We start from the raw sequence: 25023 nt of genomic DNA on the forward strand, positions 1-25023 counted from the left end.
AGAAAATGGGATTCATTCTCAAGTCTTCCCAGTTCACATTGTTCATAACAGTTTTATCTTCTTGGATGTATCATTGTCTTGATCTGTCAGCCTGCCTCTGCTCGGTCTATCTTTTCTCGGGAAGCACGCAGCAGGTCACAAACACCTCCCTCTCTCTGTGTGTGTGTGTGTGTGTGTGTGTGTGTGTGTGTGTGTGTGTGTGTGTGTGTGTGTGTGTGTGTGTGTGTGTGTGTGTAGCGTGCGTAGGCTCCACCACTGGCTCCGATAAACATGTTGACGCCACACAGATACCTGGCCGTCCTATAGGCTATTGTCCCCTCAGGCGCGCTCCAGGAGAACGGCGTGTGCAGATAGGCGACGGCTGCTGCTGCGGCGAGCTGTATACATATATACAGAGCATCTGTGCCTTTAACTATACGTGTTCAGTGCGCCTCTATCACAGCCCGCAGTCAACTTCCCACAACTCCGACGCGAGTAGACTAAAGACACCTTAACCGGAGAGACACTGGCTCACCTTCACAGCTAGACCCATGGAATGATAACTATGGAATACCACTGGATACTGCTGGCTGTGTTTTTGCAGTTAACCTTCCATCCAGGTAAGACTGAGCATATTTGCGCCTGATGCGCCAGTTTACGCATGCAGGCAACTTGTTGCTGTTTGGACAGGGCAGGGTCGAGCATCTCTGAATGACTTCAGGTGTTAAGCTCCTTTAATTACATAAGGTAAAAAATAGGGGATCTACATTATTGTGAATTTCATTGCTCCACGTGCTCTGGGTCGCCTTCGCGATGCATTTCTCCACACTTTTCTTTGTTCTGGGAAGTGGTGCAATGAGATCTGAAGGCTGCTGATAAGACAAACGCGAAGTCACTGAAACCTGATGAGGAAAGTAGATACTTTGGCTGATGATCTGGATGCCAGCGCGCTACTTTAATAATTCATGTTTTAGTCCGAGAACAGAGCCCCGTTAACAACCAAAAAAAAAGTAATCAAACAGTGGAGGTAAAGTAAACTGCTGCTATTATTCAGAGCGCGATGCAAAGAGACTATTGTGCCCGATGGACGCGACATGTTTAAATGCGGTTTTTCCTCCTCGCCCATAACCGTCATTATGGAAATATAATGGCAACTTGATCCTGATTTCTAGGAAGCATGCAAACTGCCAGCTGGTTTATCCTGAACCAGTTTGCATTCTGCTGTAATTTCTCATTTCTTGGATAAATATTGTCACGTTTTACAGAGAGCTTTAGACCATTTTGGTTTATTGCTTTTGAAAACACATTGCAGCTATTATGGCCTGGCATTGTCTTCAGAGTCTATAGCTGCAGAGGTCACGGTCCATAAACACCTAATTGTATTTTTTTTTATTTGCCTTTTTTTAATAGTCACGCTCTGTTGTTTTTATTGGAGGGTTTTATTGAAGTGTTATTTAGTCTGATCTTATGCAGTCAACTCTATTCAAAGTCAGCTTTTTTTACCTTGTCAGGAAACAGAGTTTGGGGTTCCTCCAGAGTTGGCTCGCAAATGTACGTAAAGCTGTATTGGAAAGCTGCACACACACACACACACACAAACACAAACACACACGCACACACACACACACACACAAAGCCATCGTTGCTGAAACAAGCAGTGAACCACAGTTGCTGTCTAACTTTGCGATCCTTTTTCAACCATCATTTGATTCTGCGAGGAGTTGGAGGGGGGGATCGACTCAATTTTCTGCCCCCATTTCCATTTGATTTGAAAGTATACGATGCGCTCGTGGGAGGCTGTTGATGTCCACGCCATGTCGGTATCATCAGGGAATTTGAATCTTCACGCAGTGTGAGCAAGCTGGCCTGTCATGTGATGCAATAAGTCACCCCATGAAGTTTGCCTGTAAGCCATGTTTACACAGGCGAGAAAAACCTATAATAACTTCTCCTATGTTTCTTGCGCTTATTCAAATATGATTCAAATAAATAATTGATGAATTAATACATCACACGGAGAACTTGTAGATCCTCTTTTTTTATCTCGTCCCTGCCCTGTTGACAACAAAACCTTTACGGTAAATTCCACAGTTGTCAGCCAAATATTTACGCACAGATGCTGTGCAAACACAGAAGCAATTAGAACTAACAATGATACATTGCCGTTTGCTGACCTGTTACCAAATCACGATGAGCCAGTTACAAGCGTTTTTGTTATCACGCCACCACACCCTTTTTTTTTTTTTTACGTTTTATGGTGGATCTTTATATAGCCATCGAAGTAGGCCTAAAGACTGTGGAAATGGGAGGGTAATTGATTTCACATTTGAGATTAATTTATTTATTGTACCAAAGGAGGGATGGGAGGATGGATGGATGGAGCATCTTTGTCAGCTGCACCTTGTTTGTTTCGCACTCCTGCTGCAGTCTCACAGTCCTGCAGTTTGTCACAGGTGGCTTCAGTGGAAAAATCCCCACAATGGTGGTGTTTTCTCAGGGAACATCAACATTACTCATTCGCTTCCCCCACCTGTTTTCAGTTGGTGCAGCAGATTACATCTCTGTCTTTGAAAGCACTCCACAGTGTCTCTTTTCCTCATGCTACACATTCCTTCTTATCTTTCTCCATGACTGGTAAACAACAGTACAGGGATAGCAACATTTGTATGTGGCAGAAGATACTTTCTGAGGTCATACCTGTGATAAAACCATGACAACCATGAATGTTTACTTGTTATATAATATCATTTGATTTCCTCTGCCTTATGATTAGCTGCTCAGATGTCAAAAGCCTCATGGTTCAGTCCCTGCTGTCATACTAACCCTCTTTACCTGCATTATGATGAAAGTCAGAATTTAAAGACTCACTCTGTCACTTTTCAAATATTCTAAAATTTATAAAAAAGTATAGTCACATACTGCATTGTTATAGTTGGAGCTATACGAATATCAGAATTAGAATGTTTGGGTTTTTGAAAAGATCAATCATAGTTTTGTTACTGCTGCTTTTGCAATTATTACTAATGTAGACACACCTTAAACACAATGGATCCCAACATCGAGCCGGGACGCCCCCCAGGAAGTCCCAAGACAAATCTGAGGGGTCATAAGATTATTCAAGCTTTATTTTTAATTTTTTTTGCTCTTTACTTGTGAAATACTGCATAGTTTCAACTGTTTATGTCGACTAAACTATGGTTGAACTGCTCCCAGCTTGTGTCCACCCTGAGGCTCTAATCCCAGTGCTTAAGGGGCCACAAGCCATTATCTGATTGGCACCACTGCTGCTACAGGTGTTGTTGTTAAGTGTTAACCTGTGTATCGCCAAAAATCTCCCCATCAGTTTGGAAATGAAAGCGGCTGTGGCTCAGGTGGTAGAGCGGTGGCCTACCAATCAGGTTGGTGGCCCTGCAGTCCCATGTCGAAGTGTCCTTGGGCAAGACACTGAACCCTGAACTGCTCCCTATGCTGTGCCGTCAGGGTGTAAATGTGTGTGATTGTTTATCTGAGGAGCAGGTGGCACCTTGTACGGCAGCCTCTGCCACAGTGTGTGAAAGGTGAGTGGTTCCTGTACTATGTAAAAGCGCTTTGAGTAGTCGTTAAGACTAGAAAAGTGTTATGTAAATACAGTCCATCTTGTGTTTTGAAGTTTGGAGGAGGGGCGATCCTGTTGATTACTTTTGGACCAGGGATTATACCTTTAAGCTGTTCTAATGCACATGGATATTGTGGGTCTGTAGGTGTTGACACAACAGTGTTGAGAAAATGACTTTCCTTCTGTAGCTTTACTCTAAACTTGGAGTTTTTTCAAATGGACCTTGACTGATATTGGATTTTTGAGACCGATCGGATACCGATTTCAGAATGGAAAAGCTCACCCATTACTGACATGGCGGTCGATATATTGAGTTTTTGAGCAGGAATGAAGTTAGACTTTTCCTATGTGGATTGTGCACCGATTTGGCACTGATATGAAAGGTACTCAGAAAGCTGCGTTCTTAGACAAAGAACTTTATTAAAGCTCTAGTGCGTAACTTTTTGATATTAATGAACATCCGTTATAAGCCATTTCCAAAATGAGTTGCTACAAAGTTAATTAAGACTATCAGCTCCACACAGCTCTCTCTGTATATCTCAGTATGGCTATGTTCGGAAGATTGTGGCATCCGGTGTTTTTCGCTCGCAGAAACTCGAGTGAAAATAATGACCTCTTCTGAAGAGTCCATCCTGTTTTTTTAATCCTCCGTGTCCTCCTTGGCTGCTAGCAACTGTGTGGAGGAGGGGTGGGGGTGATGCGCGATCACAGAAGGCTTGTATCATGTGGACGAGCCGACAGTGTTGTTGTCGTTACTTAGAATTCCTCATGGGGGAGACAGAAACTACGCACTGTAGCTGTAGATACTGTAGCTTTAAAGAATATTTAACATTATTATACATTGTCAACCAATTCTAGAAATGAACATCAGTACTGTGTTCAGTATCAGTCAATTGCTACGTAATGGCATCATTTCCAAGCATTGTTTGCATTATATGTACTTTAAAAAGTTTTCACATGGGCGCACAACATACACGCCGATACCGTTAGATACCGATATATCTGTGATAAGCCAAAATCGTCAATCTATTTTCAAATTATAAAAACTCTTAACTATCTCTCTACCTGAGTGAACATAGAGAGTAGCAATGTGGCCATGATCATGTGTGATGTTTTCCTCCAGAGTGTGGTAAAATGGGACTGCTTTGTAACATATCAATAACACAAATTGGCTCACCATGATTTTGGTATGTTTGACATGCAGTTGATTTCCCTCTCTATCCCTTTATAGGCAGCACCAAGCCCACTATCACCCCCGTCGGCCCCCACCTTGTCGTCCTGCTCAACGCACCCTTCGAGCTGCTTTGCCAGGGTGAGAAGGAGATGCAGTGGCAGCGGGAGGACCGGCCCAAGGTGCGGGGAGAGAAAAAGAGCGCTGGGATGTCGGCGCTGCACATCCCTAGGGCTCAGCCCGTCCACATGGGCCGCTACATCTGCCTGGAGGAGAGCTCCAAGGAGCAACTCTCCATCTACGTCTATGTGAAAGGTAGCTGGATGGAACCGGAAATGTTTGAGCGTCTTTACTAGGGCTGGGACGATATGCTTTTGTCCCGATTCAATTCTTTCACGATACATGGGTGCCAATTCGATTTGTATTGCGATTTTCATTTATTACGATTCGATAGTATTGGGTATTGCGATTTTTTTTCTCCTTCTTTAACAAAAACAAAAGTGTATAAATAACACCCTTCTAAAGACAATATATCATGTGACATTTCTAAAAAGGAACTGTTTTCTAAAAATAATGCTCGTCACATGTCAGTCAGTCAGTCTGACATTTATTTCATCTGTAAAGGAGTACATAACATGGATTTTCTGCATTTTCTGCTTTTGCTCTGTTTTGCTGGAAAACGGATATGATGTAGTCGCCGTCGGCGGTACCGTATAAAGAGACAATATTAAGGTAAATCATTGGCAAAAAAAATAAATAAAAAATATCTATTCCAGGGAAAAGAATCAATTTTAAAAATCATCACACCATTACACTATGTGTTTGCATGTGTTTGAGATTACATGGTGTTTTTGTGTAAGAGAGAGGAGAAAGAGAAGTGAAATCTAGAGCGGTGGAGACAGAGGAAGGGAGCAGTGTGTGTGGGTGGGTTCGCAGAGAAAGGTGTTTGTTACTTTGCACCGGACAGGTACAGTAGATACTGGAACTGTTTATCGAGTGCATGACTGAGTTTTACTGTATTTTCTTCTCGATGTGACTCCACATCCCCTTGGCCCACTGCCATCGCTGCAGGCCTATATCATGTGCTGATCATTCACTCCACAATCCACACATCTACCGCTGCACCCAGCAGTTCTTAGATGAGAGGCTCAGATGTAACCTTTTTTTTAAAGATTTGGATTAGATTAACATGGACAATTACAGCAGAGTCATTGCATTAGTATGTTAGTTCCTCAAATTTGAAAAATAAACCAGTTGAATAATAAGATTTAAATGCCATTTAATAAGTCCCAGAATAAGTCAGAAGTACAACAGAAGAGCAGCTGGTGTATCTGTTAACAGGGCAGCTAACCAAACTTGTGTTTTTTTAAGCAAATTCGCGTTGTTGTGATCTGCTGTCAAAAATCACTGTCGTGTTCTTCTGTGGACACATTTTGATAAAAGATTGCGGTCGGTGCTAAGCATGGTGACAGATACATTGGGTTTCTTGTGACTGCTTCACAAAAAAAACATAGCACACCTTAAGTTCAGCAGACTGTGCGATTCGCGGGTAAAGTTACAACATTGTAAACAAATGTCACGCAGTCGACATCGGTTGCTCGTGGACAGAATATCCGAGCGGAACTTGCCAACACTTCCCGGTCTCAGAAATAATAGAGCAAAACCAAATTTATGCTGTCTTGGGTTTTCCGGTTTGGCTTTGATGTTTTTATCCATGAAATATTTTAGAAGAAGCCGAAAAATATGAGCAGCTGACAAGATTTTGAACTTTTGCGAAAGCTTGCACCTCCTCATTTGACCACGTCTGTCCCCAAGACATTTTTTTTAATGCCTGCTACTACCTGACTTAATGTTGATTCCCAGTGCACGATAAAAGTTTCCACTCACCTTTAACCCACAATGCACATGTTTTTGGGTTGACTTCCTATATTTGGGTCAAATCGCTTTCCGAAACTCTAGTACACTTGGAAGCGAACCGAGACCCACGTTTTCAGTCAGACCAGAGTTCAGTGTGCACACAAAGATACTGTGTTCTATTTAACAGCACAGTAGCCAGCCAATCACAGGGCCCATCACTGTCCGTTATGAAAAAGAGAGTAATTCCTAATAAACATACGGCAATAAGTCAAATTAACAAAAAAGACTGGTGGGAAAATGGATGTTAGCACTGTTACTGTATATTATGGCTGTCGCAAACTATAGCTTCAACAACTCAGTGTGCAAGCCCCACTTACACCTCTAACGCCTCCATTTTTTGGCAGATCCAGACAATCCCTTCAGAAAATCAATGGTGTTCAACATCCTCACTCGAGTGGGAGACAATGCTTCCATCTCCTGCCTGGCAACTGATCCAAGTCTGGACAACCTGCGCCTGGAAACATGTTCCGGTAGAGCTCTGGCCTCTGGTCTCCAGTTTACTGCGAGCCTGGAGCAAGGCATCCTCATCCACAACACGCAAAAGGCCTACGAAGGTTGCTACGTGTGCACGGGAAGACTCAGGGAAGAGTACGTCCAATCACACGACTACTCCCTGACAGTAAGACCAGGTAAAGTGGTGGAAATGCACGTATGCACAAATGTGCGTGGTTGCGTCAAAAGCGCAGGTTGAAAATTCAGTCCTATTTCTTTTTGGTTTCCTGTCAGTCCCCGTTGCTCCTCCTGTGATTGAGATGGCAACCAAAAGAGTGATTCTCACCCGGAATGAGAGTCTCTCCCTCACCTGCAACACCTCTAACGTCAACGGAGAAATCACGCTAAAATGGGTCACCCCGCCTGGCTCGGTGAGACCCTTCTGCCTTTTCTTTGCTCTGTACTGTGCCGTTGGCGGAAGATTCGACTAGAAAATACTGCAAATTGAGTGTCGATGGTTGCCTTGTAGGATTTAAACGGGCTTTGATCAGCTCAAACAGATATTTGACTTAAACGTTTTGGAACCACTAAATATCCTGTCCTGGGGATTTATACACACTGATAATATACTTTATACATAACCTTTTACGTGAATTTAGGAAATGACACTTAATCATAAATACCTCCCGGCTGCATTGATTATTGTCTGAAATCTGGTCAAAATGAAGCTGTCGCAACAGCTGGCCTTTATGTGTCCCAAACAAAACCAAAAACCGGAGCGACAATCGTGAAAAAGGGGGCGTTCTAATCCACAAAACCATTACAAATTGAATAATTGTTTTGTGTCTTGTTGGTTTCCTTTTACCGAGAGGTTTTGACAGTACCTGGTATCTGTGGTTGTTTCTTCTCATAAACAAGAGTGAAAGGGGGTCAAAGTTCAGCTGTCTAGGCTTCAGGATCTTGGCTGTGTGTGTACCATGTGGAGTACTGTGCGTATGCGTGTGATTGACAGTATGTGTGTGTGTCTGTATGTGTGTACCATGTGGACAACTGTGCATATGCGTGTGAGCAACAGTGTGTGTGTGTGTGTGTGTGTGTGTGTGTGTGTGTGTGTGTGTGTGTGTGTGTTTGTGTGCTTGGCATGGGTAGATGGGGTTAATCTCTAGAGATCTCTGGGCGTTGACAGGGTGCCGTCTGGTATCCACAGCAACCAGCAAAGGTTGACGGTGCTTCGCGTATCCTGTCGGAGGACTTCACTCACGTGCGCAGCGCCACGCTGCACAACGCGGCGGTCGGACATCAGGACGCTGGGAGGTACCAGTGTGAAGCACAGAATGAACGAGGGACCAGCTCGCGGTCAGTGTGGCTCGATGTTTATGGTGAGTATACCAAGACTTCAACACCAAGAAGAGAGAATTGCTTTCAGTTAAAGCTGCAGTTGGTCACTTATTAAATCGTGAAAAAAAGAAGAAATATTTGGAACTTTAACCGGCCAATAAAAAAAAAATGCAGCAGAAAGCAGAAACCTGTCAATTCATCGTTCTTTTGCTGAATTTCTTAATATAAAATACAACATTTCCAACAGCAGCTTTAAATTTTAAAGTTTCTATCTCTTTGGCAGCACAAATGGTGTGTGGGTCATCTCATTGTTCTCTGACCAGTAGCTGGTTTCCCAGCAGTCCTTCTCTTCTTTGTATCCAGCTGTTTCCTCCATCAGAAGTGGGACTTTCAGCACCTCTCAGCCAGTAGTCTGTATCAGCCCAGACCATTATAATTCCCCTCTTCCTACTGGTGGAGGTTGCTGTGAAGAGCACCAGTGTGTGTGTGTGTGTGTGTGTGTGTGTGTGTGTGTGTGTGTGTGTGTGTGTGTAGCCTTCTATTTAACAGCCAGGTATGAGAGAAGAGGGGATCTTCTCATCTTACGTGGCAAATAATTGTATTTCCCAAAAGTGAAACTTTTGCTTGTTATGTACATATGTGGAATGATCCAGTATTTGGACTGTGAGATCGTCAAATGTGTGTGTTGGGTTACTTTGTGACTTGCTTGTAAGTCTCCGGACCAAACACCACCTAAATCATTTTGACTCTGATAAATATAGGCAAAATGTTACCTTTGCAAATCCTTGTAACAATCTCTCATGTCCTTATTTTTCAGAAAAGGGATTCATTAACTTAACACCCACAATCAACGAAACCATCCAGGTCCGTTCAGGTGAGAGTTTGCCCCTAAATGTTGACATGGAGGCTTACCCAAAGCCTCACACTTTCTCCTGGAGCTTCATGGGCCGCGAGCTCAGAAACACAAGCGACCATGTCATCACCACACACAGCCATGAATACAGGTGAGACTGCGCACAAACACACACTTGCTTTAAGTGTCTCAGTTTTAACACATAGATGAAAATGTTCATTACCCTCGTTCAGTGGAATTTCACACCGTTGGTTTGCCTGCAGGTTTAGTGGAGGTACTAGTGTAACAGCTGCACTTGTCACAGCTCCCTGAGAAATACAGCTTTCATTCTAAAGAAAAATGCTCCGGGGTTTTTAACAAAACAGGAACTGTGAGAATATAAATGGCTTTTGGAGGAAAAGAAACCATGAAATATCTGCAGTATTACCCCTGTGCTGCATATAGAAGTATTACATAATACTATCCAAGGCGGCATGTTTGGCGTAATGCATTTTAGCTTGCGCTTCATGGTGTTTGTTCCAAACATTTGTAGAACATGTGAAGAACAGGACATGACCTTTATGCCTAATTGGATGTGGCCCCTTCAAGCAAAAGGGACACGAGGGAACACAATAACCAATAAGTCCATGTCAACTGTGGGAAAAAGAGATTTCTAAAGTAGCCTCGAGACTACTTGAAAACTGCAAAGCCTTAACATAAGACTGCAAATATCGGAAAACATGCCAGAGAGTTCTTTCTCTGGCAGCTTTGACATTTTCTGTTAATGCATTCAAAAACATTTGTATTGATAATTCTTAAACATGAATACGTGAATGCTCAAAATGTAATTCTTTTACAATTAGGTACAGCAGTGAGCTGAGGCTGGTGCGCCTGAAAATGTCAGAGAGCGGAGTTTACACCTTTCAGGCCTCCAACGGTGACGCTTCAGTAAACCACACGTTCACCATCTTTGTAATCAGTAAGTTGTGTCAAAGAGAGGTTTTTTTTAAAGGTTTTTTGTTCCCTTAAGCCACGTAATGAGTCACGTTGCTCCACACTGCATTAATCTTCAGGAGGTGACATGCGGGAAAAGGTTTCATTGACCTTTTTTCCTTGTGTAAAATGAGCCGGCCTTGCTCTCTACCTCACCTCACTCTGTATTATTCACAACCCACCAAGGTTCAACACAGTAGAAGAAAAAGAAAAAACTCTCTCCAGCTTGTTATTTATCTCTGACCTGACATATTGTGACATTAACTTGCGTTTGTTAGGTAAACCTGAGATCGTATCTCGCGAGGGCCCAGTGGATGGACAGGTACGCTGTGTGGCGGAGGGGTTCCCCGCCCCGCAGATCACTTGGTACTACTGTGAGCAGCCCTATGCCAGGTGAGAGTTTTAAAGGCCATGAAATCCCAGTTTCTTAATCAGATTCTTATTCTAGCAGTAGCAATGTTTCCATTCAATTGTCAAGGGAATTTTAAGCAAACTTTTAAAAAGTCACAAAAACGTAGTCTATATCGACGTTCTCAAAAATGTGAGTGAGAAAACAAGTAGATATTGTGCTTTCTTCCAATCATTTATAATTGTAAAAGAAAAAAAAATAGGCTAATCAAAGCAAAAAGCAAAGACAGAATATGCTGGGAGTGTGTAATTAGTGCACTGAACTTTAGAACTACAGCCTAATCTAATTACATGGATTGGACACTGATATTAGGCAGACCAGTCATGAAGCCAAACCAAAAAACAAAAACAGCATGTGCTATATAGTGAACAAAATGCTCTACATTAATCCAATCATTTTTATATTGTTTTCCAATTGCTAACAGATGTCATGGCTTTTGCGTTGGCAATGCAGCCTGCATGTAGACACAAGACGTGTTTGTCAGTGAGACTCCATCGCTGAACAGCACCAGCCATTCTTTGCAAAGCATCCACCCACCATTTCATATCTGTACTGACGTTTACAAAACTCATATGACACGTCCGAAAGGTCACGTTAAAGACACATTGGATCGAGTCAGGAATGATGATCACGGTGGAATGTGGGATTGTGGGATTTGACGGGGCTGACTTGTGATTGGTTGAGTGATAAGTTGCCTCTCATGTGACAGGAGATTGGAAAGAGTTGACTTGTGATTGGTAGGGGCCCGGGACGTGTGCCTGAATGGACGCAGCTTATGTCGTGTCACACATAAAGTGTGTGGAAGGAGGAGCACCTGGTTGCTATAGCAACACCAATCCCGAACGGCACAGGCAGTGAATCATAAGTGATTATCCAAACTTTATCCTGTCATTTTTCAATTATAATCAAATCCATTTAATAGTCATTACGTACAGGCACGCAAATGTCTTCGGTGGAAGAAGTATTCAGATCCTTTACTTAAGTAAAAGTACTAATACCACACTGTCAGAATACTCTGTTACAAGTAAAGGTCCTGCATTGAAAATGTTACTTAAGTAAAAGTCTGGAAGTATCATCAGGAAAATGTACTTAAAGTATTAAAACTATAAGTACTGAATGCTGAAAAAAATCCTCACATTTTAGAAACTGGAAACGATCCAAACAGTCCTGTCAATCAACTTAGTGATTAATCGCCATATCGTTTCAGCTGGACTTGTAGGTCTGTGTATTGTTGGGTAGTTTAATTTAAAATAAAACATCGTATTTTATAAACTATATGTGTTTTGTGTGCAAAAATCTTAATATGTAACGCAACTGGTAACTAAAACTGTCAGATGAATGTAGTGGTAGCCTGGTTGACACCAGACCCTTCTCAGTTGTAACTGAGAGTGGGTCTGGGCAAGCTTCATTTGCAGCCCATTTCCAAAGGGGGGGTCACCAACAGACGCCACTCAAATGCCTCCGGGCGCATTGGATAGTCCTTCCCTCGCTTCGGTGGCCGTCATGTTGAATGTAAACATAAAGCTGCTTGCTGTCGCTGCGCTATCGTCATCGTTTAAAGCCCACCTCAGAGGTTGTGATTGGTGCCTCGATTTGGAAAAATTGGAAATGGGTTTGAATGGCCAGAATTACTTGCAGAGCAAATCTCAAATTTGCCGGAAGTTTGTCGGGGTTTTCCCAAGCTAATGTGGAGTAAAAAGTACAATATTTTTCTCTGAAATGTAGCGGAGTAGAAGTAGAAAGTGGCATGAAAGGACCTCAAATTTTTTATTGAGTACAGTACATGAGTAAATGTACTTAGTTACATTCCACGACTGGAAAATGTACAGAAAGACAAAGTAATGTGACCTAAATTAGCCTGTGACCAGAGGGCACTTTAAGTAGATAACAGCTGTTTTTTTATGGTGTGGTGATGTGAAATATGGAGCCGTGGGTAATTATTTACACATTTCACCCATGAGGAATTCCCTGATTTTATTATGACTTCTAGTGAACATGTTTCTGTGGTTCTGCATGTTGTGCAAAATGTTTATGTCACGAAAGTGTTTTCAAGACTCAAGAAAACAGGAATGTGTGTTTTGCAGAGACTTAGGGGAGAGATGCCGGCGTGAGAGAGTGAGGAATAGCTCAGTGATCCCTTAAGCGCTTTGTAAACAATGTATAATCGTCTGCCTTCAGGTGCTCCCAACAGGTGAATGCCACCCAGGAGGAGCGCAATGTCATCACCGTCACCCTGTTCAGCCCCCTGTTTGGGAAAACGGAGGTCGAGAGTCGGGTGAACGTAAGCAGAGGACGGTTCAGTACTCTGGAATGTGTGGCTACGGTGGAGGGAGAGCAGGCCTACACACTCTTTTCTATCAGCGGTGAGTTGAAATCACGTATATGCATGCTCGCCTAAACAAACCAAGGGGCCACGTGATTTTAAAAGGGGGCGCCTGCCAGTCTCATGTTTTGTTGCTGATTTGATGTAATCCTCTGCATGTCCTCACCTTCAGATTAGAATTAAGTGCAGAGTCAACAGCACAAGAGAGGACATACAGACATGAACATCTCCTCTTTTCAATTTGCAAATCTTGATCCACCTGTTAGTTTCATTAAAACTTACTGGAGTAATCCTTAGGGATGTTTAAAAGCCTGTGACTCCCTTCCTCCCCTGTGCACTAAAAAAAAAGAATTTATTATTTATTATTTTAGCACTTCTGTAAACCCTGCGTAGGATTTAACCCTCTAGAGTATTTACTACAAAGATGATTGTGGCAAGGATTAACCCATAAATGTGGTCTCACAACAAGAGGTTGGTATTTTATAATCTGTTAGGTAAACATAAGCGATACCTCCGACATGATTGGCCACGATAAGAAGGTTATCACTTACACATAGGAATTAGCTTTAGTCTATTGTTTACTTTGTCTCCAAATCTGTTATCTGTTATAACGGCTTCCCCATCTGCCATACAATTTCCCCCAAAGTGGTGCGAGTGCAGGAACTGAAAGTACAGCAAAGTTGTCCCTGCCTGAGCCTGGAGATACAGGTTTATGCAGGACACGGGTGGGGGATAACTGTGGCTACAGCGGGCATTTGGGCAAGCATTATGAGGTTAGGACAGTGTTTGTGGCCAGGCAGGACAGGCCTTTGGGAGCGTGTGCCCAAGAATTTTATGCTTCACCGAGTAACAGCAGACCAGGCGGAGGCAGTGAGAGTGTGGAGCGCAGTGGGAGTCCTGGCGGTGCTGGGCGTTCTGGGTTCTGGGGCTGTGGGAGGCTTGGAGGTGTCAGTGTGAGCTGCAGCAAAGAATACACAAAGCTTTAGAAACCACTGACAGGTTTACAGCGGATTAGTTCCTGCAGACTCTGCATTCTCAGATTTGAAGTGGAGAGAAAGCTTCTTATCTCTAAAGAGCTTATTACACCCCACTGTACAGAGGAGCAAAACAATAAGGGATCACAAACAGCCAGACACAAAGGAACAGAACACTGATAACATAGAAATACTCACAGCCACAGCTGTAGAACGGTACAGTATGTTCACATCTATAATTTGATTAGTTCGCTGTGATTTGACCAAAGTGAGCTACACTGTGACTTAGCCTTCTCTGGCTTACCTTAATGCCCCTTTGCAATGTCATTTAGAGTGTGAAGATGGCAAACCCTTGAAAGAGTCACTGATTGACTCTATTGCCACTGCTCTTGCATCTAACATTATCATTTCTGTCTCCCTGCAGAGAGAACTGTTCCCCATGATCTTTTCACCCCTCTGCTAATTGGCTCTGTATCAGCAGCAGGCATCCTCTGCCTCGTCCTTATAATGCTGTTCTACAAGTACATGCAGGTAAGACAGTTCTGCACTTATCCAGCATGGCACTCACTCTTCTGTCACATTATGAGGCATAGCAAGCCAAGCAAAAGCGTAAAGCATGTTGAAATATCTTACAGTAATTGATGTTTTTTGTTTTTATTCATGCCAGAAACCCAAATATCAGATTCAGTGGAAAGTTATTGAGGGCATCCATGGAAACAACTATGTGTACATTGACCCCACCCAGCTACCGTACGATCACCAGTGGGAGTTTCCTCGAAACAACTTGCGTTTTGGTGAGTGTCATCGAAAATGATCTGTGGCGTGTCAAAGCCTCATTAATCCCATTAATCTTTAAGTCATTTCAGACACTGAAGTGTACATCCCGGTTTTCATGTCTTGGGTGTAAATCATCGTAGGAGCAGAATAATGTCAAGATAAGTGATGGTGTGTGTGTGTGTGTGTCACTAATAGTCTCAGCCATAAAAACCTAACAGTGCAGACCTCATGACATCACCACTGCCAGCCTCAGGCTACTTCATGCTTTCTGTGTATATGGATGCCATGTCTGTTTCAGCTATGTTTGTGATCACTAACCAGTTCCACAGCTCATTAAAGATGAAACCCAACTCCCTCACTGCAAACATAATATTGTTGACATATTCTGGGTGTTGTTTTGAGCAAACCTCCTTAAACAGGATCCTGCGTGTCCTGGTGCCTATGTACACAGCCCGGGGGCTAAAAACTGGTGTTGTCCTAGGAACAATGGCATGGGGCCAGTTTGTGGGAGGGAAACGGGATGGGGAGTAACAGTTTTGTGTCTGTCTTGCTGTCTTCAGGGAAGACACTGGGATCTGGTGCATTTGGGAAAGTGGTGGAAGCCACTGCATATGGACTCTCCGAAGCAGATTCAGTCATGACGGTGGCTGTGAAAATGCTCAAAAGTAAGCGCTGTCAACACACATGCAAATGAAATGGCGCTGATGTTCGCTTTTTGAAATTCCAAAAAATCTCTTTTTGAAAACAAACCTTAACTTATGATGTGTTGTACGAATTGTTTTGGTGCTTGAAATGAGTTTACCAAAGTCTTAGATAGTAAATAAGCAGAATAAATAACTTTCCTGTAGGTGTTCGGAGACAGATCGCAATTATGTGGGTATTTTTATGTAGTGGCTTGAACACTGCCGCCAAATCAACTTTTACTGTAACAGACACTTTTAATTTACATTTGCCTCCAGCAACAACCACTTTCTTTTATTCCTGCACATTGCTGTATATGTGCTATGTATTAGTCATCCTAGTTCAACTTCACCTGAGTTTACGCCCAATCCTTTTGATTATGTTCCAATTTCTTTTCTTTTTTTTCCCACAGCAAGCGCTCATGCCACAGAGAAAGAGGCGCTGATGTCAGAGCTGAAAGTTCTCAGTTACTTGGGAAACCACATGAATATTGTCAACCTGCTGGGAGCCTGCACTGTTGGAGGTGCGGCAGCCATGTTGTCGTGTAGTATTATTTAAGACTGCGGAGTGAAACTGGAAACTTGAGAGATTGTTGTTGTTGAATTTAGGGGACTAATTTCATTGTGATTCTTGCTAATCTGTGTAATCTTCTTGAAAGATTATCGTCATGAGGCATGTTTTCTTGCTCTGCAGGCCCTACACTAGTGATCACAGAGTATTGCTGCTTTGGAGACCTCCTTAACTTTCTACGCAGAAAGAGGGAATCCTTCATCTGCTATAAGCTCGAGGAAGACTGCTACTACCGCAACGTCATGCCGCAGAGAGACGCAGCTGGGTCAGCTTCTTTTTACTTATATTGTATTTAAGGTTGATTTATCAGGGGCATTGCACACTGATAATACATACAACCAAAATGTGCCAGAATTAGCCTGGAGGATATTTTACATCCGCTGTCCCTGGACTGGTGGTAAGAGGTCACCTTAAAAAAAAAAGATATAACGATTAAGCTATCAATAATACACACAGATTTGGCCCTATACAATAAAAGTTGATTATACTAATGCTAAAAGACGACAGCATAGAAGCAAGAACAGTAGGTTAAGATCAACACACATACACACACAGCTCAAGCACAATAGCATAGACCACGGACACCTAGGGGGTCCTCAGAGTCAATGCAGGGAGGCCTCCAAATTATTGTTAATTTTTTAAAGGTTTTTAAAAAAATTATAAAGTCTTAACATGAATCCTACATATTAGCAAATATAAATCCCCACTGCTTACTGTCCAATAGGTAAGGTAGTCACTAAGGAAGCCATCCACATATACAGTTCATCCTAAGGATTCACTGTGCCACATGTATCTTGAACATTAAAACATTATTTCTAAAATGATGCCAACAATTAGTAGGCTATTTTAATAGCTTAGTATTCTATGCAAAAAAAGGTATGTGTAAAGGCTTTAGGCCGCCCTACACGTTATTGTAGGCCCAGTTTAATATACAACTTCATATTATACAACATATGTAGTAGGGGGTCCCTGCTCTGTCTCTCTTTCAGTTGAGGGGCCCTTGGCTTAAAAAACGTTAAAGACCCCTGGCATAAACATTGTGTATAAAGAGCGGTATATTGTGTGTAAGAGAAAAGCACTAGAGTACTAGTATTTACTATCCAGAACGTGCGTAGGAGGAGGGTATTTGGACAGCAGCGTGCCTATGTGTGGCTGTGCTCAGCTGAGACCAGACTGCTCCTTTCCTCTTCACAGTGGCAACTTTAACGGCTACATGTCCATGAGGCCTTCTGCTGCCGGCAACCTGCCGTTCAGCTCATCCTCAGAGAAGAGACGCTCACTACGCAAAGGCAAGCCAGCCAGCCATTCATCCAATATCTCAGTCTTAAAATACACAAAAAGGCAGTTAAAGTAAAATGATCCCCGTCCTGTGTGTCCTCTCAGGTGACTCCTACGTCGAAGCAGATGCGGAGAGTGAGATGTTCGACGAGGATGGTCTGTCTCTAGACACCGAAGACCTTCTCAGCTTCTCACACCAAGTGGCCAAAGGCATGGAGTTCTTAGCCGCCAAAAATGTGAGCATCAAATAACACATTATCATACTTGCTTTTTGGATGACCTCTGATGTGAATTCTTACAGAGTATCTGCCAGATCATGGATCTTCTTTCCACAGCTAGTAAACAGATCTAAAACGCATGTTGGAGCATGCTGTTGAAAGATTTATTACCTGTGGAGGCAAGATACTGTGGCCAGTAAGCTCATGTATCAGTGTCAGTGGTCGTGTGTTACACATCCAAGGGTGGAAATTCAGTACCAAACTGCATTTGAAAAAGCACTTTATCCATGCCTAATTGATTGGTCATGTATATGACATGTATCATTAAATATTAAAGATAGTGGGGCATTTGTTTTTCAGTGCATCCACAGAGACCTGGCTGCCAGAAATATCCTCCTGACTCAAGGACGAGTAGCGAAGATCTGTGATTTTGGCCTGGCCCGAGACATCAACACGGACTCCAACTATGTCGTCAAAGGCAACGTAAGTCTGCACTTAAGATTTGACACTTTGGAATTTGAAATGAGATGGATGCAGGGTACATCCATCATAAAAGTCCCCCTTCAAGGTGTCATTCTTATCTTAAAGTAAACCCTGTGCCTCAGTGTCCTAGTTTAAAACACATTAGTGGTGCCCCTGCTAGTCCACCATGTCTTAACTTGTAAGCCAACTTCGTCTTGTTGCAGTTTACTTGGTCTATATCGATGACGATTCATTTACGGGAGTGTTCCGCAGCCACCAGAAGATGTGCCGGATTGGCCTCATTGTGGGCCGGATGTCCGTCACCTTCTAAACCGGTGGATTTATGAGGACTAGGGTTAAAGCTATAGTGTGTAGTTTCTGTCGTCCTATGAGGAATTATAAGTAATGACAACCAAACTGTTGGCTTGTCCACATGATAATAGACTGTATTTTATATGGCACTTTTCTAGTCTTAACGACTACTCAAAGAACTTTTACATAGTACATGAACCATTCACACACTGTGGCTGAAGCTACCATGCCACCTGCTCGTCAGATAAACATTCACACTCTGATATATAGCATTGGGGGCAACTCAGGGTTCAGGGTCTTGCCCAAGGATACTTCAACATGGGACTGCAGAGCCAGGCATCAAACCTCCAACCTTCCAATTGGCAGGCAACTGCTCTACCACTGACCCACAGCCTTCCGTGACTGGGAATTCACTGGGAACTAATTATCAGAAGGCAAAGTGGTTAGAAGATGGCTGTGTCTCATGTGACCTTGTTATTCATACACACTGTGACTTTACAAATCACAACATGTAAATAGGAACATCCATCCATCCATCCATCCATCTTTGTCCGCTTATCCGGTGTCGGGTCGCGGGGGGAGCAGCTCCAGCAGGGGACCCCAAACTTCCCTTTCCCGAGCAACTACCTATTGAGAGCAGTAGGCTAGATGGAGCCGGTTACCTCCAGGATCTGTGCTAAGCTAGGCTAGCAGTGGGTGTGTCAGACAGAGTTAGGACACGCACAGAGATGAGAAGGGTATGTATGGACTTATCTAACTCTGGGGGATACGGTGAAAGTCGTGTTGTTGTTTGACCCATCCACACACCCCGACCTTCTTACGCAGACTTTTTTTTCTTCCCATAGTGCTTAATTTATGAAAATGATGTGCCACCACTACAAAATGCAGTGTTCAGAGATCATGGTCATTTCACGTGTTTCTGTGAGATCAGGCTGGTTCCGACCAAGCGGAAACCTTCGTTGCTGAAAAATGAAGCCAATGCGAAATTGCCAAAAACTACAGTTCCTCGAATGGCCACTTGAGTCTGGCTCCAAAAGGGAGTCAATCCCCATAGACACCATGTGAAAATGCCCAACTTTAAAGCAGATTTATTTTATCACCCATTTAAATTGTATTCAGGCTTAAGCCTAATTTAAGTTTGCATAATAAGGTCATGCATTTTTATATAGCACTTTAGCACTAGGAAAAGCACAGCTGAACTTGATAACCTTAACGATGGCTTAATTCCATCAAGTGTCCCAGTAAGCTATTTCAGTGAGTCAGCATGCCCAATACCAGGACCTCTCCTAAGTGGAATGCAGCCATCAGTAATGGTTTTGAATACACCTGTGCTTTTCCTACTAAGGCATGTCGGCATGTCTGCCGTGAAAAAGGTCTATTGTTGGCAGCACAGCTTGTGATGCTACATTGACTTAAATAGTTGATTCCTTTTGATGAGACAGTCTTTAAACTAGCTAGTAGTTAGACTTCACACACATACTTTGTAATGGATTAAAAAAACAATCCAGAAGTGTAAGTGTGCCTGCAGCTGTTTTTGCATTTTTCAATAGTTTAACTCCTCAGGCGAACATTGTGTGCATACCTGGTATTTGGTACGTTCTGTTCATTTAGCAGTCGTCAATCACAATAATTATAGACCTGAATCACAGTAAAGAAAAAAAGAAAGGAAACAAAAAACAGGGGGAAAGGTTTCAATGAATGAGTTAAACTTTCCATCTACTCACACTGCTCTTTTTTTGTTTAGGCTCGTCTGCCAGTGAAATGGATGTCTCCAGAAAGTATCTTTGAGTGTGTGTATACATTTGAGAGTGACGTGTGGTCCTATGGCATCTTGCTTTGGGAAATCTTCTCACTAGGTAAGTCTATCCATCCGTTGTGTGTGTTTGTTTGTCTGGCTGTCTGTGTGTTTTTGGAGGCACACAATGTAACTGAATCTCCCCACTGAACGTAGGAAACAGTCCTTATCCGGGTATGCCAGTGGACGCCAAGTTCTACAAACTGATAAAAGAAGGATACAGAATGGATGCTCCGGAGTTTGCAACCAGTGAAATGTGAGTTGTTGTTGAAATTAAATATGAGTGTGTGTTAAAGGTGTCCAAGTGAAATGTGTGCTTTAAAGGAATCATAGGGGAGATGGTGTGAAATGGTAGATGGAAGTGGTGAGACTGTAAAAGAATGCAATGTGGGGGATTTCAATAGCAATCGGCTCTCATCCTGTTGCATTTGGCTTTCCACAAGCATAACTAAAACTCTTAGGTGGAACTGGGGACAGAAAACAAAATGCAAACAAAAAAGAGAGCGGATGTAATAACTGCAGAGAAATAAAAGTGTTTGTGTGTTTCTATGCTGCTGTGCAGGTATCAGATTATGAGGTCCTGCTGGGACGCTGACCCCTTCAACAGACCCCCCCTTCAGGAAGGTCGTGGAAAGGATCGAACAACAGCTATCAGATGCCACTAAACATGTAGGTTGCACCCCTTTGACCTTCTTCACGCTCACTATAAATATTTCAACATTCCATTCCTTAAAAAGAATGAACCGAGAAGACTTCACAGGGGGGCTCAGAAGGATTATGAGTTAACCCTTGTGTTGTCTTCCTGTCGACCATGAACTTTCTGGGTCAAAACTGAAAATGAACTTTTTTTTGTTTGTTGTTTTTTCAACGTTTTTCTCGCTTTTCGCTACGCTTTTGACGCTTTTTGAAAAGTTTTTGTCACTTTTTTCAACATTTCTTTTAATTCATGGTCAATGAACCTAATTTATATTAGGAAATTATGAATTCTTTCGACTAATGGTTAAGATCAGAGGATGTTGAGTGGATCACAGACTGGTACATGTCAAAATGTAGTCAGGATGCTGTTTTGAAACCATTTAAACTATTATTTTTATAAAAAATGAAAATGGGTCAAATTTGACCCGAGGAAAACACAAGGGTTACTGAAATAGGAGCGACTCCAGCGTCACAAAGTGGTGAAAAAATATGTGACATGGTTCATGTGATACCTCTGACACAATTTGTGAGCCTGTACACAAAAAAAACCCATAGAAAATGTTCATACATATTAAGCCCCTGACACACTAACCCGATGGCCGACCGTTTATCGGGTTGGTGTGTCACCGCCTTTAGGAAACCTGAATCAAAGCATTGTCCTCTATGCTAAACGCTGAACACAGACTAATGGACACCAGGTTTATTTCAAGCTGAAATAAACCTTGAAAAAAAAGTTTATTTGAATTTTTTTATTCTTATATATTTCTTATGTAAATGTACACAGCTAGGCCTCATAGCTACATGTGTTTTTGTAAGACACATCAGTTCTCGTGGGAAAACTCGAAATGTTTGCACATGATTCAGCTAAAGGTCAGGGACCTCTCACAGTATGTATGGACAGATGTGTTTGAATTCTCAGCTGGTCTGAATTTGGGGGCATTTGTTTGTTGGTATTTTGTGCTACACATATAAAGTTTGACTTGACTACATTTAATCATGCTACATGGTGTGTGCTGCGTGAGGGCCTCCGTTGTTCTCACGATCGGATGCCGAACGAATTCTTTGTCGGGCTGTGGTAGTCCAGTTATAATAATTGTTCATTTTAAAATACATTCGAAAAATATGTTCTTCAAAAAAACAATATCTGCCACCATACAGAGCCTGCCCACCAATGCTGTTCCAGCAGGTGAGGGGGAGAGGAAAAAGTCACGGCAAACGTCAAAACTCCACAGTGCCTGGAGCACATTGGACAACTCCTAGGTGCTAGAGTAGCCGTTAAATCTAAACAAAACTGTCATCACATACAAAGCTTTATGTTACATTTATTATTTTATATTTATTAATCAGAGCATTCACAATAAGCACTCAAAATCAGCAGAGGGAGACGCATGGAAACAGCTGTTAACGCAGCTCTCTCTTTCTCTCTCTCTCACTTCCCTTCTGTTTGTGGATGAAATGGAATTAAAGCAAACCAAAAGTTCTATTTACAACCACAAACCTGACCGCCCTCAGGTGCTTTATTTCTCTGAGTTGACGTTTTTTCAACGCTAGGCATTTCATGCGAAAAATGTGAGATGCTCTTGCTTAGCTGTGGGGCTTACAGTAATCCTGTGCCAAAATATTCAGTATTTATTTTTTGCTACGCTATTATTGATCCGTATGATGAGAATACTGAAATGTTACTGGCCTGTTTGAAATCGCTGAACTGAAACGACATAAAATATCGAATGATGTTCCCTTATTTTTTCTCCTTTTTCTCTCTTCCACGTCTTCCGTATCTTCAGATTTATCTGAACTTTAGCTCCAAGCTTCCTGTGACGTCCAGAGCCAGGGAGGAACCGGGTCCTCAGGGCGCTCCGTTTCACCGTGTCAACTCAGCCAGCAATGACAGCGGACCGACCCAGCCCTTACTGCTCCAGCACGAGGTCTTCCTCGAGGGGACAACCCTCAGAGCCCAACGGGTGTAAGGACCCACCCAACCTGTTGGGCTGCCTCAGAAAGTGCCTGTAATGTTCCGCCACAAACTACCCAACCACTACACCCGCCCACCTCCCCGGTCCCGGCAGCACGTGTTGCAGGCACATGGTAATTGCCATCTATTACCAAAAACAAGGAGGAATGGCTTTTATCATTGTTTTTCCTACCATTGCCTACTGATTACAGGGAGGACAGTTGGACTAATGCTCCCCTGCTCATAGCAAAAACTTTTAAGGCTCCGGGCGAGGGTCTAGGGACATCAAACGTAACTCTAAAATTATATTAAGTACATTATTACACTGTTATCGGTTTTGTTATTTTCCTTCTTTTTTTGTGTGTGACATTTTGGCTACACATTTCATAAAAGGTTGTTTTGTTTCTTTCAATCTATTGTAGTTTTTTTTTTTTCTATTCTGTGGTTTTTCTGGGCCAATTGAAATGTAGATATGGAGAGTGGTATATAAGCTATTAGACAGCATGGTCGGTCATGCTTAGGGTCCTTAAGTGCTTCAAGTCGATAAGGAAATTTCTGCCCTTTTAATATTGCTGTCACTGCTACAGAACTGTCTTTACTAGATCTGTTACCACATGACATGGGTCAGCCCACGATTACACACTCACAGTTGTCTTCAGAGATATGGTTCAGACATGGTACGCTAGCTTTTCATTTATGTGCTTGTTGACTGTATATGTGTACATATCTGCAGGTAATGATATTAGTCATTGCTATACGATGCGATGGGAAGTTAAGTATTTGACAAAGAAGACATTCTGAGAAGCCTTGGCATTCGTCTTAGCTTTGTTAAGCATGTGATGCAGGTGTATAGTTGGACTTTTTGACACCTAGACTGCTGGAAAGTTCTTTTGTAAAGGTGTAAATAACTGTGTGGGTTAATATGGTTTGCTCTACTGTCACATCCAGTGTATGGTCTTTGTTTACAAGCAGTAGACAGGTACTACCATTTCTGACATGTGTTTTCTCTGCTTTTTCTTCCACTTCGTGAAGGACCAGGAAATGGGAACCTTTGTGTTTTGCAATTGGTGTGTGTTTTGCCCATGCTAACACTGTAGTTCCCCTTTTTACAGTATTAGGGCTGCACCTTACTAATTATTTTCATTATCGATTAACCTGTCTATTATTTTTTTTGATTAATCGATTAGTTGTTTGGTCTATAAAAGGTCAGAAAGTGTTGAAAAATGTTGATCGAAGCCCAAGCTGACGTCCTCAAGTGTTTCTTTTGTCCACCACTTTCAAAGATGTTCATTTCACTGTCGCAGAGGAGAGGACTAGAAAAACGTTTAAGAAGCTGAAATCAGAGAATTTTGAAAATTACTCAAACCAATTAATCCATTATCAAAAAAGTGGCTGATTAATGTAATAGTTGAAAACTAATCGATTAATCTTTGCAGATATATACAATATACATCATAGCTAAAATCAGGGTGATGTGCATGTGAAATGCCTTTAAGTGGACTCTGCAATGTTCCCTGAGAGTGGCGACAAGCTAGTCGGTCATCAAGGCTCTCTGTTCAGACGTCGCCGCTGGGTAGTACACCGCTCCGTTTCAGCGTGTGGGTCATCTCATTGTTCTCTGACCAGTAGCTGGTTTCCCAGCAGTCCTTCTCTTCTTTGTATCCAGCTGTTTCCTCCATCAGAAGTGGGACTTTCAGCACCTCTCAGCCAGTAGTCTGTATCAGCCCAGACCATTATAATTCCCCTCTTCCTACTGGTGGAGGTGTGCGTGTGTGTGTGTGTGTGTGTGTGTGTGTGTGTGTGTGTGTGTGTGTGTGTGTGTGTGTGTGTGTGTGTGTGTGTGTGTGTGTGTGTGTGTGTGTGTGTGTGTGTGTGTGTGTGTGTGTGTGTGTGTGTGTGTGCGTGTGTGTGTGTGTGTGTGTGCGTGTGCACGCATCTACTTGTCTTGTGTCTACTGTGTGCATGTCTGTATGATTGCAGAATTCAAAGAATTATATATCTTATATAAGTATCAAGAGGTGCCACTATTAAAGATGAATCAAGTCCTTTAGGCTACTGAAACCCCACAGTCTTACTGCTCTTTTTGTAAATATGAATTTGCTTTAATTGTAAAGTTATTTTGATGCTTTTGCGGTTTATCCCAGTGACGATGTGGTACATTGATGCAGAATTTTCTTATGCTGTATTTTCTTATGTGTGCAGATTTCAAACAGTAGGTCCAACTGGAGAAGGAAAAAAAAATTTAAAAAAAAAAAGCTGCTTGTGTCTCTGTCACCATGGTAACTTAAACGGAAGAGATTCACTTTGGCTAATGTTATTT

The 25023-nt window shown here is 42.4% G+C and overlaps 1 protein-coding gene across 1 annotated transcript; it reads left to right on the top strand.

Annotated features, from left to right (window-relative positions):
- Positions 1 to 311: 311 nt before the first annotated feature.
- Positions 312 to 24522, top strand: kita (KIT proto-oncogene, receptor tyrosine kinase a). Its single transcript, XM_028587172.1, is given in 22 exon segments — positions 312 to 599; positions 4806 to 5060; positions 7007 to 7291; positions 7389 to 7525; positions 8302 to 8473; positions 9250 to 9436; positions 10128 to 10243; positions 10536 to 10650; positions 12845 to 13029; positions 14388 to 14494; positions 14631 to 14757; positions 15301 to 15405; positions 15834 to 15944; positions 16115 to 16256; positions 17186 to 17280; positions 17375 to 17505; positions 17848 to 17970; positions 20006 to 20117; positions 20213 to 20312; positions 20619 to 20664; positions 20666 to 20725; positions 22537 to 24522. Coding segments are annotated over 22 exon segments (2958 nt in total). The 5' UTR covers positions 312 to 535; the 3' UTR covers positions 22720 to 24522.
- Positions 24523 to 25023: the final 501 nt, after the last annotated feature.

This window comes from Perca flavescens, chromosome 9, assembly GCF_004354835.1.
Source record: "Perca flavescens isolate YP-PL-M2 chromosome 9, PFLA_1.0, whole genome shotgun sequence".
Lineage (NCBI taxonomy): Eukaryota > Metazoa > Chordata > Actinopteri > Perciformes > Percidae > Perca > Perca flavescens.